At 44.0% G+C, this 23,088-nt stretch overlaps 1 protein-coding gene across 1 annotated transcript in view; it reads left to right on the forward strand.

The window, feature by feature from the left end:
* Positions 1–23,088, forward strand: part of LOC148044261 (glycerophosphodiester phosphodiesterase 2-like) — a gene marked incomplete in the record, with an annotated part of 159,072 nt that overhangs the window by 97,080 nt on the left and 38,904 nt on the right. The window contains 6 exon segments of the mRNA XM_087720973.1: positions 4,141–4,235; positions 10,528–10,621; positions 12,191–12,250; positions 13,509–13,607; positions 15,993–16,086; positions 22,312–22,457. Of these exon segments, the coding sequence (XP_087577099.1) occupies positions 4,141–4,235; positions 10,528–10,621; positions 12,191–12,250; positions 13,509–13,607; positions 15,993–16,086; positions 22,312–22,457 (588 nt within the window).

The following is a 23,088-nucleotide window of genomic DNA, read 5'->3' on the forward strand; positions in this document are numbered from 1 at the left end:
ACAGATGATAGGTGGATGGATGGATGGATAGATGATAGATAGACAGACAGATAGATGAATGGATGGGAGAGAGGGAGAGAGAGGATAGAGATAGACAGACAGACAGACACAGACAGACGATAGGTGGATGTATGTATGTATGTATGTATGTATGTATGTATGTATGTATGTATGTATGGATAGACAGGTAGATGATAGATAGATAGATGGATGGATGGATGGATGGATGGATGGATGGATGGATGGATGATAGATAGAGATAGATGATAGACAGACAGACAGACAGACAGATAGATAGATAGATAGATAGATAGATAGATAGATTATAGATAGATGATAGATAGATAGATAGATAGATAGATAGATAGATAGATAGATGATAGATAGATAGATAGATAGATAGATAGATAGATAGATAGATAGATAGATAGATGATAGATAGATGGATGATAGATAGAGATAGATGATAGACAGACAGACAGACAGACAGACAGATAGATAGATAGATAGATAGATAGATAGATAGATGATAGATAGATAGATGATAGATAGAGATAGATAGATAGATAGATAGATGATAGATAGATAGATAGACAGACAGACAGACAGACAGACAGATGATAGATAGATAGATAGATAGATAGATAGATAGATAGATAGATAGATAGATAGATAGATAGACAGACAGACAGACAGACAGATAGATGATTTAGATAGATAGATAGATAGATAGATAGATAGATAGATAGATAATAGACAGACAGACAGATAGATGATTTAGATAGATAGATAGATAGATAGATAGATAGATAGATGATTGATAGATAGATAGATAGATAGATAGATGATAGATAGATGGATGATAGATAGAGATAGATGATAGACAGACAGACAGACAGATAGATAGATAGATAGATAGATAGATAGATAGATAGATAGATAGATAGATAGATGATAGATAGATAGATGATAGAGATAGATAGATAGATGATAGATAGATAGATAGATAGACAGACAGACAGACAGACAGACAGACGATGATAGATAGATAGATAGATAGATAGACAGACAGACAGACAGACAGACAGATAGATGATTTAGATAGATAGATAGATAGATAGATAGATAGATAGATAGATAGATGATAGATGATAGATGATAGATAGATAGATAGATAGATAGATAGATAGATAGATAGATAGATAGATAGATAATAGACAGACAGACAGATAGATGATAGAGATAGATAGATAGATAGATAGATAGATAGATAGATAGATGATAGATAGATAGATAGATAGATGATAGACAGACAGACAGATAGATGATAGACAGATAGACAGATAGATAGATAGATAGATAGATAGATAGATAGATAGATAGATAGTTAGATAATAGACAGACAGACAGATAGATACTGTGCTTTCCTGAAAATAAGACAGGGTCTTATTTTCTTTTGACCCCTTGAAATAAGTTCTTGGCCTTATTTTTGGGGAGGTCTTATTATTTTTGAGGTGCAGGAGGCGGAGAGCGTGGTCACCGCATGGCTGCTGCTGTGTTACAGTATTTTCAGGGTGGGCTTATTTTGGGGGAGGGGGGGACTTATTTTAGCGCATGCGCTCCAAAGCCCGATTGGGCTTATTATCCGGGGAGGTCTTATATTTGGGGAAAACAAGGCATTATATTCCGTTCTATTGTCCTTGCTTTCTCTTTTTTTAAAACAAAAAAAAATTAAGGGAAAGTTCATAAAAGGAGATTAAAAAAACTTGAGAACTGATAAAAAAAGAGAGAAAGAGAAGAGAAGGGGCCATTTTTCGGGCCGTTTTCAGGTTGGTTTTGGCCCAAAAAAAACAGCTGAGAATAGGCCTGAAAATGGCCCCAAAACAGCCTGGGGTTTGCCCATTTGTGGGTCATTTTCAGGCCATTTTTCATGCTGTTTTCAGGATCTTTTTGGCTCAAAAAAACAGCCGAGAAAATGCCTGAAAATGTCCCCCAAAGCAACCTGGGTTTTGCCCATTTGTGAGCCATTTTCAGGCCATTTTTCGTGCCGTTTTCAGGACCTTTTTGGCCCCCAAAAACAGGACTGGAAATGCCCCACAAAATGGCCTGGGTTTTGGCAAATTTTGGGGCCATTTTTGGGGCGGTTTTCTGGTTGATTTTGGCCCAAAAAACAGCTGAGAATAGGCCTGAAAATGGCTCAAAAACAGACTGGGTTTTGCCCATTTGTGGGCATTTTCAGGTTGGTTTTCAGGCCATTTTCAGGCCATTTTCCGTGCCGTTTTCGGGATCTTTTGGGCCCAAAAAAACAGCCGAGAAAAGGCCTGTAAACATCCCAAAAAGAGACCTGAGTCTTGGCCATTTGTGGCCCATTTTCAGACCATTTTTCGTGCCGTTTTCATGATCTTTTTGGCCCAAAAAAACAGGACTGAAAATGGCCCACAAAACAGCCTGGGTTTTGTGGGGCATCTTCCGGCACTCCAGCCGCCCGCAAAGTCTCGCTTGCCAGCGCACATGTGCGCGACAGAAACCAGAAGGAGCAGCTGGTTAAGGGCGCCGGTGTCCACCGAGTGGGCTCTGCGTGCCATCTCTGCCACCAGCTCACCATCACAAGCTTTCGATCTTCTCGACAACGTTTGAGATGGGTGGACTTCAACCCCCAGAATTCTCAGCAACGGTCAAGCCGGCTGGAGAATTCTGGAGCTGCCGAGGCCAGGCTGGCAGAAAAATGTCTTTAAAAAAATGTAGGCATGATATTTTTCTTAGTTCTACATCAAGACGCTGGAGGAGGGGGGTCGGGTGGAGGGAGGGAGGGATACACGTTAGGCTAGACACGATGTGTTAGATCTCAATGCAATGTGACTTCACATGTACACTGTTTTTCTCTTAATTTTTCTCTTTAAAAATAGGAGAAGCCAAATACATTAACTTATAGTGGAAATACACCGAGGGGAGGAGGAGGAGTAGGAAAGAAGAAAGATGGGTAGAGAGGAATGGGAGCAGGGGTGGGTTTCAACCGGTTCGCGCCGGTCCCCGCGAACCGGTTGGTCGGCGAACCCGGAAGTAAGTAACTTCCGGGAACGGCGAAGGGCCCGCCCGCGCTCCTTACCAATCTTTGAAGGCTTCTGCGCTTCCACGCAGGTGCATGGCACATACAGCGCCTGCGCGATTCTCCGCAAGCAGCCGGATGGCACATACACCGCCTGCGCGAGTCTCCGCGGGCAGCTGGAGCATCGCGCAGGCACTAAGACGCATGCGTGAACTGCGCGCATGCACAAGGACGCCGCCGGCCCCGTTCCAACCGAACCGGTTGGAACGGGATTAGCAACCCACCCCTGGATGGGAGAGAGGGGGGGGGAAGGCGAAAAGGAAGGGGGGGAGTAGATCTGGAGAGAGGAGTGGTAGAGGGCGAGGGGAAGTAGGGTAGAGGGGGATGATGGAGGGAAGATAGAAAGTTGGAGGGTGGTGGAAGAAGGAGGTGTATGGAGAACAGAAGAGGTATATTGGGCTTTTATTTTCTGGGGCATTGTCGACAAGAGGAATTGATGCAATTACTGTTTAATACTGTATGGGGTATACATGTGAGTGTATGAAAATGAAAATGAAAATAAAATATATTAAAACGAGACGCTGGAGATTGAAGTTAAAGAAAAAAACGAAAGTTGGAGGGGGGGCGAAAGAAAGGGGGTATGGAGGGGCGAAGAGGTACATTGGGTTTGTATTTTGGGGGGTACTGCTGATAAGAGGAATGGCTGTGTTTATTGTTTAATGTTATATGGCCCCGGTTATGCACAGTATATATGTGACTGTACGAAAATGAAAAGGGAAAATAAAAACAAAAATACAAAACTCCGGTTAAGCAGAAACGTGTGGCGTTTTCCAGATTGGACTTTGCTTGTATAAAATAAATAATTACTACTAATAATAATAAATATCTTTTTGGCTGCAAAAAAATAAAATAAAAGAAAAGAAAATAAAAAAGAGCAAAAAGGAAAAAAAAAGAAAAAAACGTGGGAATAGAAATAGTTCGAATGTACAGCGTTAAAACCCGTCACCTGGTCTGCCTGTTGTGTATCCGTCGACTAATACATTTCTCCTTCTCTCCCCTTTTTGTGTGTGTGTGTGTCTTCACAGTGGGAACGCCTCTGGTTCTTAATCCTCACTTTTTCATTCTTCCTGACCCTGGTCTGTTTCTACTTCTGGTGGGAAGTTCACAACGACTACAATGAAATCAACTGGTGAGTAAAAAAATAGTACTAACAGCAACCCCACAACTCTCTTTGCGCAGTGCCTCCTTCCCCAACCCTCCAGATGTGGAGCTCTGGAAAGGAGTTGGGAGTTGAAACCCACCAGGGCATCTGGTGAGACCCTGCCTGAAGGTGTCGGTTAAATTGTGGGGGTCCTTGGTGCTTGGCAGTTTTCATGCAGACGTTCCATGGCCCAGCTAGGTAACATCATCAGTGCTAGAAGGGAGCAGGGTTTGCAGAGGATGAGGAGGAAAGGAGGCTGGATAGGGAGAGGAGGAGGAGGAGGAGGAGGAGGAGGAGGAGGAGGAGAACTGTGGGGTCCTTGGTGCTCTCTGAGCTTGGTAGCTTTCTTGCAGACATTTCATGACCCAGCTAGGTCGTGACCCGTCAAAACCGCGCTCGACTAAGCCACGCCCGATTAAACTGCGTCGCTGACGTCATCAACAGGGTGACAACAGCCAGCGCGGAGAAAGAAGGGCGCTTTAAATAGCGCTTTGAAAGCAAGCCGATTCAACTTAAGGTAAGGGTTAGGTTTAGGGTTAGGTTTAGGGTTAGGTTAAGGGTTAGGTTTAGGGTTAGGTTACGGGTTAGGTTTAGGGTTAGGTTAAGGGTTAGGTTTAAGGTTAGGTTTAGGGTTAGGTTTAGGGTTAGGTTAAGGGTTAGGTTTAGGGTTAGGTTAAGGGTTAGGATTAGGTTTAGGTTTAGGGTTAGGTTTAGGGTTAGGTTAAGGGTTAGGTTTAAGGTTAGGTTTAGGGTTAGGTTTAGGGTTAGGTTAAGGGTTAGGTTAAGGGTTAGGGTTAGGTTAAGGGTTAGGATTAGGTTTAGGGTTAGGTTAAGGGTTAGGTTAAGGGTTAGGGTTAGGTTTAGGGTTAGGTTAAGGGTTAGGATTAGGTTTAGGGTTAGGTTAAGGGTTAGGTTTAAGGTTAGGTTTAGGGTTAGGTTAAGGGTTAGGGTTAGGTTTAGGATTAGGTTTAGGGGGGTTAGGTTTAGGGGTTAATTTTAGGTTTAGGGTTTACAGCGTGCTTCTGTCTCCGCGCTGTTGTCGCCCTGTTGATGACGTCAGCTACGCGGTTTAGTCGAGCGCGGTTTTGTGGTGGAACCCAGCTAGGTAACATTATCAGTGCTAGAAGGGAGGGGAGTATACGGAGTGGAGGATAAGGAGAATGGGATGGGGAAGAGGAGGAGGAGGAGGAGAACTGTGGGGTCCTTGGTGCTCTCTGAGCTTGATTGTTTTCTTGCAGCCATTTCATGACCCAACTAGGTAACATCATCAGTGGTGAAAGTGCTAATTTACCGAAGTGGTAACTAACACCCCAATCAACGAACCACCATCAGATAACCAAACAGTAAACAACAGCTTAATCAAGGAACTACCAAGAATACCAACACCGACAGGGCAAGCCATTAGTATATAAAAATAAGAGCAAACCCCACTCCCTTCTAGTCTGATGATGATAATGTTACCTAGTTGGGTAATGAAACGTCTGCAAGAAAACAGCCAGCTCAGAGAGCACCAAAGACATCACAGTTCTCCTCCTCCTCCTCTTCTTCTTCCTTCTAGCACTGATGATGTTACCTAGTTGGGTAATGAAACGGCTGCAAGAAAACAGCCAAGCTCAGAAAATGCCAAGGATCGCACAATCTTCCTCCTCTCCCTTTTAGCACTGATGATATTACCTAGTTGGGTAATAAAACATTCGCAAGAAAACCACCCAGCTCAGAGTGCACCAAGGACTCCACAGTAATAAAATAATAAAAATGCTTGTTCAGTAAATCTGGGTTGCATTCATAATCAAGCTGATACATACATACTGTTCTGACACCCCCCCCCCTCCGTACGGTGAGGCACGCCGACACAAGATTACTGCTAGACAATTTATTCACAGTAAATTAACACACCGACAAGACTTTGGCAGCAACCCAGCTTCCACAGATAAGAAATACGAGAGCTTTTCCAGCTTTAGTATAACGGTTGTGTCCTGCAAACAGCCTCCTCCCAAAGTCTCTTCTTATATACTCTCTTGGGAGGAGCCAAATCACAACCACCTGTCCCCAATTATCTTCTGTATCTCCGTAGTTGCTGTCGGTGCTTATCTGCCCGTCTTTGCGTGTCGTCCGGGACCAACTCCCTTAGCTCCTCCCCACTGCTCCAGGGCCTGACGTCAGGGACAAACTCCCTTTGGCTTTCACCGCTGCTCCATGCCTCAGGTGCCTCCTGGTGGCCAACCAGCGTCTCTGGTCCCTGCTCGGAGTCTGAACCCTGTCCAGAGTCCTCCACATCTTCCAGAGCCGACTCGTAAGGTCCCTCGCTATCGGAGTCCATCGGCAGCTCCAACGGCTCCTGGGCCACAACACACACACACACACACACACACACACACACACAGGAAGAGTGTGCAAAGATTTCTGTCTCAGGGGATTTGAGCTGGAGAAGCAGGAGAAACTTTACTCCGCATTTAAGTTCTATCCACAGCAGGTGCCGAGTCTCCTTTCCTTAAACCTATTCCCATTCGGACTACTGCAGCGCCATTTCTATAGGGCCAACCCTTGAAGTGTGTTTGGGATACGTCAAGGATGTTTTTCCAGTTTTGACTTCGTTGACATTGTCAGATGTTCTGGGAGAAATTGTGTTGACTGCCCTTTGGCCCAAGGCACAATTCAAAGTGACGGTTGAGCTTGTAACTATGCAGTCATAAAAATTCCGCCGGATGGAATGTGCAAATTCAGAATTTCCGGAGTGCAAAGACGAAAGCCTTTTTATTATTATTGTTTTGTTTTAATTCTATAAAATGAATTAATTACTGAAATCCATTAATTAACTTAAACGCATTAAAGTCCAGTCAGCACTTTGCATTCCAAATTGAGAATTTCAGGAGCACTAGCTTGGAAGTTTTTTTTTATTGTTCGTTTTTTAAATTTATAAAATTGGTTTTGTTTTTTTTTAAACTGAAACGCATTAAAAGTCCAGTCAGCATTCTGCATTCCCTGGTTCAAACATTGCAATTTCAGAAATTCAGGAGCTCAAACATGAAAGTCTTTTTATTATTATTATTATTGTTATTGTTATTGTTATTTTAAATTCTATAAAATGAATTAATTACCGAAACGCATTTAATGACTGAAACGCATTAAACGTCCAGTCAGCATTCTGCATTCCAAATTCAGAATCTCAGGAGGACAGAAACGAAAATCTTTTTTATTTTATTTTATTTTTAATTTTATAACATTGTTTTTTTCTTTGTTTTTCTTTAACTGAAACGCATTAAAAGTCCAGTCAGCATTCTGCATTCCTCATTCAAACACTGCAATTTCAGAAATTCAGGAGCGCAAACATGAAAGTCTTTTTATTATTATTATTTTTAAAAAATTCTATAAAATGAATTAATTACCAAAACGCATTTAATGACTGAAACGCATTAAACGTCCAGTCAGCATTCTGCATTCCAAATTCAGAATTTCAAGAGGACAGAAACGAAAGTCTTTTTTATTTTATTTTATTTTTAATTTTATAACATTGTTTTTTTCTTTGTTTTTCTTTAACTGAAATGCATTAAAAGTCCAGTCAGCATTCTGCATTCCCTGGTTCAAACATTGCAATTTCAGAAATTCAGGAGCTCAAACATGAAAGTCTTTTTATTATTATTATTATTTTAAATTCTATAAAATGAATTAATTACCGAAACGCATTTAATTACTGAAACACATTAAAAGTCCAGTCAGCATTCTGCATTCCAAATTCAGAATTTCAGGAGGACAGAAACGAAAATCTTTTTTATTTTATTTTATTTTTAATTCTATAACATTGTTTTTTTCTTTGTTTTTCTTTAACTGAAACGCATTAAAAGTCCAGTCAGCATTCTGCATTCCCTCGTTCAAACATTGCAATTTTAGAAACTCAGGAGCGCATACATGAAACTCTTTTTATTATTATTATTTTTTAAAAATTCTATAAAATGAATTAATTACCAAAACGCATTTAATTACTGAAACGCATTAAAAGTCCAGTCAGCATTCTGCATTCCAAATTCAGAATCTCAGGAGGACAGAAATGAAAATCTTTTTTATTTTATTTTATCTTTAATTTTATAACATTGTTTTTTTTCTTTGTTTTTCTTTAACTGAAACGCATTAAAAGTCCAGTCAGCATTCTGCATTCCCTGGTTCAAACATTGCAATTTCAGAAACTCAGGAGCGCAAACATGAAAGTCTTTTTATTATTATTTTTTTTAACTTCTATAAAATGAATTAATTACCAAAACGCATTTAATTACTGAAACGCATTAAAAGTCCAGTCAGCATTCTGCATTCCAAATTCAGAATTTCAGGAGGACAGAAACGAAAATCTTTTTAATTTTTAATTTTATAACATTGTTTTTTTCTTTGTTTTTTTTTTTACTGAAACGTAATTAAAGTCCAGTCAGCATTCTGCATTCTCTGGTCAGAAAAACTCACCCAGACAAACTCCCTGACCCGTCTCTAAGAAACAGTGTTAAAACATTCTCTACAAACAGCAAGGATTAGTTCTAAAAACAACAAGATTATCTGGAGGAAATGCCCCTGTGAAAAGCTGGCATCAAATAATTAGGGTGCCGGTGGAAGAAAACAGAATAATTTGCATTTTTAATGAAAGGTTCTTAAAGCAATTTGTGTTGACGCTGCTGTAAATTATTGTCTGGTTCCAGGTGTGGTGCATTTATCAGATTTTTAAATGATTTTAACGAGGCTTTAAAGATTGTTGTTTTTATATTCGCTCATCCTAGGGAGAGAGAATTTGGATCTGTAGTGAGAATTACGAGGACATGTAAGTCCTCAACTTACAACCATTCATTTAGTGACCGAAGTTACAACGACACTGACAGAAGTAGTTTATGACCATTTTTCACACTTAAAAACTGTGCTATATAGTCACATAATCAAAATTTGGACGCTTGGCAACTGACTCGTATTTATGACGGTTGCAGTGGCCCGGGGTCACCCCACCACCTTTTGAAGCCTTCTAACCAGCATTGGGGGGGGGGATCCAGATTCACTTAACAACCTTGCTAACTTGCTAATCGTTACTAACTGAACAATTGCAGTGATTCATTGAACAACTCTGGCAAGAAAGGTGGTGAAATGGGGAAGATGTAATTTAACAAAATGTTTTGACCTCAGTTGTGGTCGTAAGACGAGAACTAACTGCACTGACCTATTGACACAAACATTTTGGGATTGCTGGGGTTCCCCCCCCTTTTTAATAATTCCTAATTAATTTTATAGCCTGTTTTCCCCAAAAGTAAGCCCTCCCTGGATAATAAGACCAATCGGGGCTTTTGAGTGCATGCGCTAAAATAAGCCCTCCCCGAAAATATTGCAACACAGCAGCAGCCACGCGGTGACCACGCTCGCCGCCTCCTGCACCTCAAAAATAATAAGACCCTCCCCAAAAATAAGACCCGGTCTTATTTTCGAGGAACACACGGTAGTTTTAGAACTTCCTGTGTTAACCGATCTTGACGTGTCTCAATTCCCCAACCTGGTCATGGTCGAGTTCAGAATAGGCACCTGTGGGACAATTTATTTCAATTTAAAATGATTTGGAGGCTTTAACGCAGCCTGAAATTTTGACTTCGAACTGATATATAAGGGAGAAGAATCAGCATTTCTCAAGCTTGGCCATTTTAAGACGCAAGGACTTCAACTCCCAGAATCCCCCAGATTAGCTAACTGATTATTATTAGAGAAGGCTCTTTGCAAGTAGGGCTACATGCTGACTGGGGAATTCTGGGAGTTGAAGTCCACACGTCTTAAAAGTTCTCAGGATTGTCTGTCTAGGCCTGAGTGGGGGGGACTGTGGCCCTTTTATGACTTGTGGACTTCAACTCCCAGAATTCCTGTCAGCATGGCTGGCTCAGGAATTCTGGGAGTTGAAGTCCACAAGGCATAAAAGGGCCATAGTTCCCCAGCCCTGATTCACCGTGTTTCCCCCCAAAATAAGACCAGGTCTTATATGAATTTTTGCTCCAAAAGACGCATTTAGGGCTTATTTTGGGGGAAACATGGTACTAAATTCATCCAGCTAGCTATCTTAAGTGGGGCTTGTTTTGGGGGTGTGGTTTATAATGCAGTTAGGTCTTATTTTCAGGGAAACATGGTAGGAGGTAGGAAAATTCCTGCCGTGGGCAGGGGGTTGGACTAGATGACCTCCAAGGACTCTTCTCATCCTGTCATTCTATGATTTATTTTATGGGCCAGATCTTGCATTTAATTCTTTTTTTTTTTATTCCCTCCCTTCCCTCTCCAGGTTTTTATATAATAGAATGGGATACTGGAGTGACTGGTCCATTCCTATACTGGTTACGACGGCTGCTGGTTTCACTTACATCACAGCTTTATTGGTACGTTTTGAACCCAGGACACTTGGTGGTCTGATATTTGCTTACTGAATAGAATCGGCCAGCTTTTGTTCTCCCAAAAGACATTTTTATTGGAATTTTAAGGAGGGGGGGGGGGATAAAGTTTTTATTTGGATAGATTTTAAAGGTAGGCCTTGACTCAGATCGAGCCCAAAATTATCATCATGAATCTAGATAGGCATTGTGAGTTTTGCCCCATTTTACGGCCGTTCTGGCCACTAAGTGAATCAATGCAGCTGCTCACAGTAGCACCGTTGTTAAGTGAATCTGGCTTCCCCATCGACTTTGCTTGTTAGAAGGACGGGGAAAAAGTGATCACATGATCCAGGGACACCGTAGCTTTCACAACTACAGGTAGTCCTCGACTTACAACTATTTAGTGACAGTTCGAAGTTACAACGGCACTGAAAGAAAGTGACTTATGACCATTTTTCACACTTACGACCATTGCGGCATTCTACCCTAAGGGTCCCGTCATTTATATTCCGATGCTTGACAACTGACTCACATTGATGACGGTCGCACTGTCCCGGGGTCACGTCCATGGGGAAGCCAGATTCACTTAACGACCGTGTCACTAATTCAAGAACCGCAATGATCCCCTTAACAAAACGCGACAAGGAGAGTTGTAAAACACTCACTTAACGAATGGTCTCGCTCAGCAACATAAATCTTGGGCTCAACTGTGGTCACAAGTCGAGGACTGCCTGTACATGCGTGTCGTCGGCATTTTTGATCACGTGATCGCAAGACTGAGGTCTGGGGAATGCTGGGAGTTGAAGTCCACCCATCTCAAAGTTAGGAAACGCTGGGCCTCGCCTGGATTTAGTGTCCATGTAGAGATTACCCTTCGGAATGGAGTCAATCTTGATTGTTCTACAAACAATCAGGATCAGATCAAAGTCAATGTTACTCTAAGAAGGCGGAAATGTACCCCAGAAGAAGCCATGTTGTGGGTGTGGCCCAGTGGTAGGTTTCCAAAATTTTTGGAACCTCTTCTGTAGGTGTGGCCTGCTTTCCGGGTCCACTCGGTGGAATCTCTTCTCACCGGTTCGGTAGATTTGACGAACCGGTTCTACCGAATAGGTGCGAACCGGTAGGAACCCACCTCTGGCGTGGCCCGGAAAACCACATGGAAGTTTCCTTGCATGCACAAGGCAAGAGGTCACCAACCTGCGGCTCCGGAGCCTCATGTGGCTCTTTCTCTTTCCCTCTGGTGCGGCTCCCTGTTGCTCAAAATATGCGTCACAACCCGCCAATGTGCAACACCCTCTGGCAAGTGATTTATTGAGGTTTTTCAACACCACCACCCCTCCCGGTCGGCCACCCATGGATAATAAATCCAAGAAAGGGAAAGTTTCAGAAGAAAGCAGAATGTTTAATTCAACAACATAGGCGAGTTTTTTGGCCGCTCCGGAAATAGTCAGTCCCGGGAAAGATTCTGTGGCTCTGGGTGTTTTCTTTTCTGTGGGGAACCGGTCCAGATGGCTCTCGTTTAAGGTTGCTGTGAATTAAGTAATAAATGTGGTTTTTTCCCCCCCTTGTTTTCAGATTTTAGCACTTTGTCACATAGCTGTAGGACAACAGATGAACCTGCATTGGATCCATAAGGTGGGTTTTGGTCTGATCCGCGACAGAGTTATGAGAGAGTGTCTGGGGGACACTCACAAAATGGCTGAGGAAGTGGGTGTGGCCAGTCATAAAACTCATTTTCCTAAAGAATTGGTTCTTTATCAGCTTTCCTTCTCTTTCTCTTTCCTCTCCTCCTCCATTTCCCCCTTTTTCTCCTCCCCCTTTTTCTTTCTCTTCTTCCTCTTCCTCCTCTTCCTCTATCTCCTTCTCTTTCTCCCCCACCTCCTCTTTCTCTTCGTCCCTCTTTCCCCTCTTCCTTTTCTTCCTTCTCCACCTCCCTCTCTTCCTTTACCACTTCCTCCTCCTCTTTCTCTCCTCTTCTTTCTCCTCCTATTTTCTCCTCTTCCTCTTTCTCCTCCTCCTTTCTCTTTCTCCTCCTCCTTTCTCTTTCTCCTCCTCTTTCTCCTCCTCTTCTTTCTCCTATTTTCTCCTCTTCCTCTTTCTCCTCCTCCTTTCTCTTTCTCCTCCTCTTTCTCCTCCTTTCTCCTCCTCTTCTTTCTCGTATTTTCTCCTCTTCCTCTTTCTCCTCCTTTCTCTTTCTCCTCCTCCTCTTTCTCCTCCTCCTTTCTCTTTCTTCTCCTCTTTCTCCTCCTCTTCTTTCTCCCCCTCCTCTTCTTTCTCCTCCTATTTTCTTCTCTTCCTCTTTCTCCTCCTCCTTTCTCTTTCTCCTCCTTTCTCCTCCTCCTCTTCTTTCTCCTATTTTCTCCTCTTCCTCTTTCTCCTCCTCCTTTCTCTTTCTTCTCCTTTTTCTCCTCCTTTCTCCTCCTCCTCTTTCGCCTGTTCTTTCTCCTCCTCCTCTTCTTTTTCCTTCTTCCCTTCCTCTTCTCCACAGCTAAAGGATCAGGATCCAGAAGTGGGGGACATCCCTTGTGAAATCTCTTTTGCAAGAGAAGTTCCCACTTCTGGATGCTGAGCCGCCCGAAAATTTCTGAACCTCTGGCTGTGACTTTCCCTAAAGCTTTCCCACCAAACCCAACAAGACTCCGATAGCAGCTTAAAGATCAACAGCTCTTATCTCACGCTCTTTTCTTTCATAGCTCCAGGAGCCATGTCCAAATGGCAGGTGTCGAAGTGTTTGTGAGAATGTGCATCCTTCCAAACCCATAAGCACACTGACCCCCCCCCTGAGAACCTCTGTTTGACTGGCCTGCGAAGTTGCACATTGCGGTCAGCTTAAGATCCAGCCATCAGTCCTAGTAACTAAACATCATAAACTCTCTCTCTGCTTTGATTTCAGATTGGGCTAGTCACTACCTTGATCTCGACGGTTGTTACAATGAGTTGCGTAGCCCAGTTGTGGGACGATGAATGGGATATGGTGGTGATATCATTGCAGGTAAGTGTTGTTTAACCTCCCTCATGCAAACACACACCAACATGGCAAAACCAAACAATATAGTACCTTTTTTTTTGCCCTAAATTTGATCTGGCTACGAGTAGTTCTAAACTTATGACCAACATTTCTGTTGTTGTTTTTTCATACACAAATAATACAAACAGTACATATACAACTGAATACAAAAATAAAAAAGACAGAAAAAGGGGAAGAACACATATTACAGTGCCCTTATACCAATCCCCCCCCTTATATTTTTTAGATACAGGATATATTCTTTTTTTAAAATTTTATTTTAAAAAAAGATTTTATTGGTAAAAAGAAAATACAACATCCATAACTTGTAAAAACCAATACAACTACATTTCGAGATATTCCCATACTATCAAATCATTATAAATATCAAAGGTTAGGTATCTTATTCCTTCCCTCCCTCTTCTCTTCCCTCGTTTCTTCTTTTCCATATCCTTTTCTTCCCTCCCCCCCTTACTTCCTTCTCCCCTGCCTTCCCTCCTTTCTTTTCTCCTTTCCTCCTTTCCTTCCCCCTCCTTTCCCTCCCTCAATCCCCCCCTCCTTCTCACATACCTTCCCTCCTTCCCTTCCTCTTTCCCTCCTCCTTCCTTTTCTCTTAATCTCCCTCCTTTCCTCCCTCCTTCCTTCCTTCCTTTCAACTCTCCTTCTTTCTTTCTTTCCCTCCCTCTTTCCGATACAGGATATATTCTAATTGCGGCCTTATCCCCTCCAAAACAACATATATTCTTCAGTAGGTTGATTCCCTTCGCCTTCCACCAACACTGATTTTATAAAATCCCCCCCCCCATATTTCATTATAATTATTTACTTTAATAATCCATTTTTTTAAAGTTTAATTTCTGTTAATTTATCATTTGTTGCCCTACTCCAAATTTTATCATGCCACTCATTTCTTTGAAAATCTCAATTTCGTCCCCCCAATATTTAGCCATCCCTAATCTGGCTGCCATTATTGAATTTACAATCAATTCCTTTTTTTTGTTGTTTCATTTATATCCTGTTTTTCCACCAGCAACAGTAATGCAATCCTCGCTGACATTTATTTATTTATTTATTTATTTATTAGACTTATGTACCGCTTCATAGGGATTTTAGCCCTCTCTAAGCGGTTTACAGATTTTTTATCAAATTGAGCCAGCAACTTGCCCCCACAGTCTGGGTCCTCGTTTCACCCATCTCGGAAGGATGGAAGGCTGAGTCGACCTTGAGCTGGTGAGATTTGAACCGCTGAACTGCAGATAACAGTCAGCTGAAGTGGCCTGCAGTACTGCACCCTAACCACTGCACCACCTCGGCTCCTCAATAGAGGAATAGAGTAGAATAGAATAGAATATAGACAGAGAATAGAGTAGAATAAATAACAAAATATAGAACAAGTAGAATAGAATATAGAAGAGAAAATAGAGAATATTTATTATTTATTTATTTATTAGACTTATATACCGCTTCATAGGGCTTTCAGCCCTCTCTAAGCGGTTTACAGATTTTTAGCAAATTGAGTCAGCATATCGCCCCCACAGTCTGGGTCCTCATTTCACCCATCTCGGAAGGATGGAAGGCTGAGTCGACCTTGAGCCGGTGAGATTTGAACCGCTGAACTGCAGATAACAGTCAGCTGAAGTGGCCTGCAGTACTGCACCCTAACCACTGCGCCACCTCGGCTCTTCAAGAGATTTTTCTAGATTTTCATTGAACGGTGCTCTAATTTCTCTAAACATTGCTGTTGTTAAGTGAAAAGAGAGTACCGGTAGTCCTTGACTTACAACGGTTTGTTTAACGAACATTCGACGTTGCAAGGGCACTATAGAAACTGACTTACGACCTTTTTTTCACACTTAACGACCATTGCGGCCTTCCTACGGTCACAAGATCAAAATTCAGACACTTGGCAACTGGCTCATATTTATGACTGTCGCAGCGTCCGGGTTGGGGGTGAGGATGGGGGTGGGGGGGTCATGTGATCCCATTTTGCGACCTCCCGACATGCAAAGTCAGTGAGGAAGCCCGCTTCATTTAACAACCGCCTTACTAACTTACCCACCGCAGTCCTTCCCTGAAGCACTACAGCAAGAAAGGTCGTAAAACATAGAATTTCACTTAGTAAGTGTCTCACTTAGCAGCAGAAACTTTGGGCTCCATTGGGGGTCGTAATTTGAGGACTTACCTGTAATGGAAGGGCCGACAGTGGAAAACCACTTTTAATTCCCTGCAGCTTTTGTAGAACTGCCTCTTGGATCCCGAGGCGCGCTTTTTTTTTTCCTGTTTTTTTTGTGTGTGTGTGTTATTAACTGTTCAGGAGGTCACAATTGCGATCTTACTAACGGTTTGCCAATCGTTTCTGTCCCACCGTAGGCAACTGCTCCTTTTCTGCACCTCGGAGCCCTTGTGGCGGTCACAGCCCTGTCTTGGTTGGTGTCCGGGCAGTTTGCAAAAGCCGAAAGAGCGAGTGAGTAAAACTGCCTTCCTATTCAGCTGGGAAAATGGAATAACAAATAAATGCAGTATCTCCACCACTTAGGCTTATGTTCTGACCCCCCCTCCTCCGTCCAGTAACGAATGCCGAGACAAGCTTAACTGGAATGTACTTTAATAGCAAGACACCAAGACCTCGGTGGCTGAAAGCCAAGCAGAAAAAAACAGATAATAGCAATAGCAGTTAGACTTATATACCGCTTCATAGGGATTTCAGCCCTCTCTCAGCGGTTTACAGAGTCAGCATATCGCCCCCAACAACAATCCGGGTCCTCATTTTACCCACCTCGGAAGGATGGAAGGCTGAGTCAACCCTGAGCCGGTGAGATTTGAACCGCCGAACTGCAGAACTAGCAGTCAGCTGTAGTAGCCTGCAGTGCTGCATTTAACCACTGCGCCACCTCGGCTCAAGAGTGCGAATGACACATTAGCATCGTTGGTGGTTAAGGGGGTAGGCTAGAAAACGGGAGGGTGAGTTCTAGCCCCCACCGTGGCTGTGAAAACCAGCTGGGAGACTTTGGGCCGATCACAGGGAGATGGGGAGTTCTAGTCCTGCCTTAGGCATAAAAGCTGGCTGGAAGACTTATGACCCATTGCCAGGTGACATGAGTTCTAGTCCTGCCTTAAGCATGAAAGCCAGCTGGGTGACTTTGGGCCGATCACAGGGAGACGGTGAGTTCTATTCCTGCCTTAACCATGAAATCTGGCAGGAAGACTTATGACCAATCACCAAGTGACCATGAGTTCTAACCCTGCCTTAGGCATGAAAGCCGGCTACGTGACTTTATAGCAATAGCAGTTAGACTTATATACCGCTTCATAGGGCTTTCAGCCCTCTCTAAGCGGTTTACAGAGTCAGCATATCGCCCCCCAAAGTCTGGGTCCTCATTTCACCCACCTCGGAAGGATGGAAGGCTGAGTCAACCTTGAGCCGGTGAGATTAGAACCGCTGAACTGCAGATAACAGTCAGCTGAAGTGGCCTGCAGTACTGCACCCTAACCACTGCGCCACCTCGGCTCATCTAATATAAGATAAGGACCTTGGCAGCAATTCAGACAAACCTTGGCAGCAATCCAGCCTGCCAAGCTAATTACGAAAGTTCTCCAACTTGTAATCACTGTGTTGACTTCTGCAAAGAGGGGCGTGTGCACAAGTAGCCTTTTTATAGTCTGGAGAGGAGCCTAATGACCACCAGTTGAGTGCAATCACCTCCTGTAATTGCGTAATTGTTCCTGACGCCTACTAGCTCTTCGATGGCGTGCATCCAGGAACAACTCACTACCGGCAACCGGCTCACTCTCCCTTGTCTCCTCCCCACTGGTCCAAGGCTCAGGTGCCTCCTGGTGGCCAACCAGCCTCTCTGCGTCCTGCTCAGAGTCGGAATCCTGTCCAGGGTCCTCCACATCCTCCAGAGCCGACTCATAGGGCCCCTCGCTGTCGGAGTCTGGTGGCAGCTCCAACAGCTCCTGCTGGGCCACAACAGGCTTATATACCCCTTCATGGTGCTTTCCAACCCCACTTAGCACCAGAAAACTGGGTTCTCAATTGTGGTCGTAAGTTGAGGATCACCTGCAAATACCTTTGTGTCTTGAAATCCTTGGAGATTTTTTCTTCCTTTAAGTCTGAGATTGACAAGCAGACTGAGATCTGTGCCTGGTTAAATCCTAAACCTTCCACAATCGGAAGCCGCCATCCTACTGTATACGACGGAAGAGAACGGCGGGTTTTCAATTTTCTCGGTTTCCTTTTTCGTTCGGTTTGTCAGTAAGCCGAAGACGATACGGCTTTGCTTATTGCCTTATTAAGTTTTCTCCGTTCCTACGATGCCTTTGGGGGGAATTACATTCTGCAGTCATAACCCCAGATGAAGTTTTGGATAGACGAGACCACGTCGCGCAACCTTGCTTCCGGAGAAGACCTCCGAAGTTTTCCTTGATGCTAGAAAAACCTTTGCTCCGTAGCAACACCGAGATCAGATAAAGTCGAGGAGGACAAGATGCGTGGAGACAAGAATAGGGAAGCTAGAGGCAGGCCGCCATTCAACATTTAGTTAAATTAAAACCAGCAGATCTAGCCCTTCGGTTGCCATATTGAGTCTCGCAGTCTGTCGTAAGCACTCTCGGCTGCCCCTGGCTAGTTGCTGTCACCCTAATTCCCTGTAATTCTTAATTCAGGCAGTCAGGAGTGGAGCGGAAATGAAGTGTTCGGCTGTGAGTTGTTTTATTTTTTATGTTTTTAAAACCGCATTAGCAAGCCTAAGGTTTGCAAAAGTCCAGCGGGTTTCAAGAGAAAGATTGATGGGAGCAACAACAACACAAGTAAAAATGAAGCACGAATGATCTGGGACTTTGGCATAGTTGCAGAGCGCAGGAGGAGAGGGCCTTGGTGCCCACTCTGAGCTTGTTGGTTGGCTTGCAAACGTTCCACTACCTGATTAGGCCATATCACGGGTGCTGATGAGTAGGATCTGCGCCTTACACTGATGGTGTTTCCTAGTTGGGTAATGAAAAAGTTTGCAAGAAACCAGCAACCCCTGAAAGCATCAAGGACCCCACAGTTCTCCTCCTCCCCCTCCCCCCTCCTCCTCCTCTTCTTCTTCTTCTTCTTCCTCCTCCTCCTCCTCCTCTTCTTCTTCCTTCTCCTCCTCTTCTTCCTCTTCCTCCTTTTCTTCTTCCTCCTCCTCCTCCTCCTCCTCCTCCTCTTCTTCTTCTTCTTCTTCTTCTTCTTCTTCTTCTTCTTCCTCCTCTTCTTCTTCCTCCTCCTCCTCTTCTTCCTCCTCCTCCTCTTCTTCCTCCTCCTCTTCTTCCTCCTCCTCCCTCCTGAGCCAAGGTGGCGCAGTGGTTAAATGCAGCACTGCAGGCTACTGCTAGATCAGCAGGTCAGCGGTTCAAATCTCACCGGCTCAGGTTGACTCAGCCTTCCATCCTTCCGAGGTGGGTAAAATGAGGACCCAGATTGTTGGGGGCAATATGCTGACTCTCTGTAAACCGCTTAGAGAGGCCTGAAAGGCCTATGAAGCGGTATATAAGTCTACTGCTATTGCTATTGCTCCTCCCTGGAAACCCCACTCCTTACTAGCACTGATGATGTATCCTAGTTGGGTCATGAAATGTCTGCAAGAAAACCACCAAGCTCAGAGAGCACCAATGATCCCACAGTCCTCTCCTCCTCCTCCTCCTCCTCCTTCTCTCTTCCTCCTCCTCCTCCTCCTCCTCCTCCTCCTCCTCCTCCTCCTCTCTCCTCCTCCTCTCCATAAACCCCATCTCCTTCTAGCACTGATGATGTTCTCTAGTTGGGCAATGAAACGCCTGCAAGAAAACCACCAAGCTCAGAGTGCCCCACTCCTCCTCCTCCTCTCCGCAAACCCCATTCCTTACTAGCACTGACGATGTATCCTAGTTGGGTCAAGAAACGCCTTCAAGAAAACAAACCATGCTCAGAGAGCTACCAAGGGCCTCACCGTTCAGCCCTGAGCTACAGAGATTCTCTTTTCTTGGTACATAAAGTTAAATGTGGACCATCCGGCATTCAAGTGGTGTTGGGTAACAGGAACCAAGCATGAGATAACTAGGACGAGAATAATGCAACCTGCTCAGCTACCGACAGGGAAGAGCAAGCAAAGGTCGCCGTTATAAAAACAGCCAAAGAGATCAAACTACCATCTTAGCAAGCAAATTGTGAAGGAAATTACAGACAGTCCTGAGCAGAGAGGAGCCCAAAATTTGCATAGCTAAGCAAGAAGGTCATTAGGTGCATTTTGGCCCGTTTTACAACTTTCCTTGCCCACAGTTGTTAAGTGAATCCCTGCAGCTGTCGTTGTTCAGGGAATCTGGCTCCCCCCACCCATGACTTTGCATGGCAGAAGGTCGCAAAAGGGACCCTGCAACCGTCATAAATGCGAACCAGTTGCCAGTTTTGATCATGTTGAACATGGGGACGCTGTGTGAAAAACAACAGGGCTGTTGTAATTCCGAACGGTCACTAAATAAAATGGTTGTAAGTCGAGAACTGCCTGCATACTGCCCCATGGCGCTTTACAGCCCTCTCTAGGCCATTTACAGGTTTAGCATTATTTTGCGTCTTGCCCCCAACAATCTGGGCCCTCCTATTATCGACCTCGGAAGGACGGGAGGCTGAGTCAACCTTCAGCTCCATCAGGATCGAACGCCTGGCTGTGGGCAGAGTTTGCCAGCCATGCTGCACTTTAGCCACTGCGCCACCTAGTGGTTGAATTTCCAGCTAACCGTGGTCACAATCTAGGATTTTCTTGAGACAGGATCTCCACGCAGTGAAGAATTACCAGGAAGTTTTTTCTCCTGCCCAAGATAATGACTTATTCTTCTTTTCAATCCAGTCCTTGGAAATCAGTTTCATCTTTTTCTCTTTTGGTTTTTTGGCACCTGCCAAAACTAACACAAACCCTGGTTGTATAAATAGAGGCGTAGAATCAAAATTATGTGAAGTATTATTTCCGCTTTATAAAGCCTTAGTAAGGCCCCGCCTGGAATCCCGCGTCCAGTTTTGATCACTGCATTGCAAAAAAGATGTTAAGTGTCAGGCCTGCTATTATATTTCTTTTAGAATTTTGGCCTGCTACACTTTCTCTTATTTCAATATGCTGTTTCATTAGTATAGTCGATGGGAGGGGGGAATAGACAGGAGTAGGATTGTGGAATGTATTGTTTTCATTCTTTACTAGAAGCCAAGGTCATCTTTTGTCTCCGCGCTTTTACACCTGACCGGAACCTACTGGGTGTGGATGCCAGCGTGGAAGTAGAAGATTGGACCATGTGATGGATTGTGGGTGTGGGGACAAGATCACGAACTTTTAACTGGGTGGGATTCTGATGTCATTTCCAGAATTGGGATTAATACAGATGTGCTAAGATGTCTGCTTTATTAAATTGGAACTTTAAGGATTGTTTTGCCTTGGACTTTGATTTAATTCTACATGATACTTGGAACGCTGACATTAAGATTTTGGAAAAAGTGCAGAGAAGAGCAACTAGGATAATTAAAGGCTTGGAGACTAAAATGTATGAAGAGCGGCTGCAAGATTTGAGTTTGAGGCTAATCTAGAGAAAAGAAGGAGTAAGGGGGATATCATAGCAAGGTTCCAATATTTGAGGGGTTGCCACAAAGAAGAGCGGGGTCAAAATACTCTCAAAAGCACCCAAAAGGCAGGACAAGAAACAACCGATGGAAACTAATCCAGCAGAGAAGCAACCTGAAACTTCCTAATAGAACAAGTTAACCAGTGGAACTACTTGCAACCGGACATTGTGGGAGCTCCATCACTGAGGCGTTTAAGAAGAGATTGGACAGCCACTTGTCTGCAATGGTATAGGATCTCCTGCTTGGGCAAGGGGTTGGACTAGAAGACCTCCAAGGTCCCTTCCAACTCTGTTAATCTGTATGGGCTACATCCTCCCATAGATAGCAGAGACGGAGATAGGACTTAGGATGCAATTTTATTGGACGCCATTACTTCATTCGAAAACAAGAATACGTTGTTTTCTTGGATTGTCTAGCTTGAGCAAGGGGTTGGACTAGAAGACCTCCGGGGCCCCTTCCAGCTCTGTTAATCCGTATGGGCTACATCCTCCCATAGATAGCAGAGACTGAGATAGGATGCAGTTTTATTGGACGCCATTATTTCATTCGAAATCAAGAGTGTTTTGTTTTCTTGCATTATAATAATAATAACAGTAGACTTATATACCGCTTCATAGGCCTTTCAGGCCTCTCTAAGCGGTTTACAGAGTCAGCATATTGCCCCCAACAACAATCCGGGTCCTCAATTTACCCACCTCGGAAGGATGGAAGGCTGAGTCAACCCTGAGCCGGTGAGATTTGAACCGCTGAACTGCTGATCTAGCAGTCAGCCTGCAGTGCTGCATTTAACCACTGCACCACCTTGGCTCCTAGCATTGTCTAGCTTGAGCAAGGGATTGGACTAGAAGACCTCCAGGGTCCCTTCCAGCTCTGTTAATCCATATGGGCTACATCCTCCCATAGATAGCAGAGACGGAGATAGGATGCAGTTTTATTGGACGCCATTATTTCATTCGAAATCAAAGAGTGTTTTGTTTTCTTGCATTGTCTAGCTTGAGCAGGGGGTTGGACTAGAAGACCTCCGGGGTCCCCTTCCAGCTCTGTTCAAAATCGATTGAGATCTCCCATGTTTCTTCCCTCCAGCTTCCCAGATGGTGATTCTCGGGACCTATTTTGCAGTTGTCCTCGGACTGTACCTGGTGCCCCTCACCTTCTCCTCCCCATGCATCATGGAAAGGAAGGACCTGGGACCCAGACCTGCCATCCTTGGCCACCGCGGAGCCCCCATGGTAGGTAGGCCTCTTTTCCACTCTGTTCACACACACAACACACACACCAGTTCTATGCACAGGTTATTGAACACTATATTCAACCACATACTGTTTTATATGTTTTATATGTTTATGTTTTGTACTTGAGAGACCGCCTGCTGCCAATTACCTCCCAAAGACCCGTCAGATCTCACAGGGTCGGCCTCCTCTGGGTTCCGTCCACCAGCCAATGCCATCTGGCTACTACCCGGAGGAGGGCCTTCTCTGTAGCAGCTCCGGCCCTTTGGAACGAATTCCCCGCGGAGATCCGGACCCTCACCTCTCTCCAGGCCTTCCGGAAAGCCGTCAAAACTGGCTGTGCCGGCAGGCCTGGGGTTGATGAGTTCCCCTCCCCTCTCGACTGGTATGGCTGTGTGATTTTCGTGTATTTTAATTATGTGTACTGTTGTTTATGTTCCCTTTCCCCCCTGAGTTGTTCGCCGCCCTGAGTCCCTCCTGGAGAAGGGCGGCATACAAATAAACCAAATACAGTACAATACAATACAATATCTTTTATTAGTTTACTCAAAGACAAATGAAAAGGAAAAAGAAAACAATGGGGAAATGTTTAAATTTAACAGCTGGATATTTAAATTTAACAGCTGGATAT

This window comes from Thamnophis sirtalis, unplaced genomic scaffold, assembly GCF_051295495.1.
Source record: "Thamnophis sirtalis isolate CommonGarterSnake01/CBP01778 unplaced genomic scaffold, rThaSir2_p1.2 scaffold_8, whole genome shotgun sequence".
Taxonomy (NCBI): domain Eukaryota; kingdom Metazoa; phylum Chordata; class Lepidosauria; order Squamata; family Natricidae; genus Thamnophis; species Thamnophis sirtalis.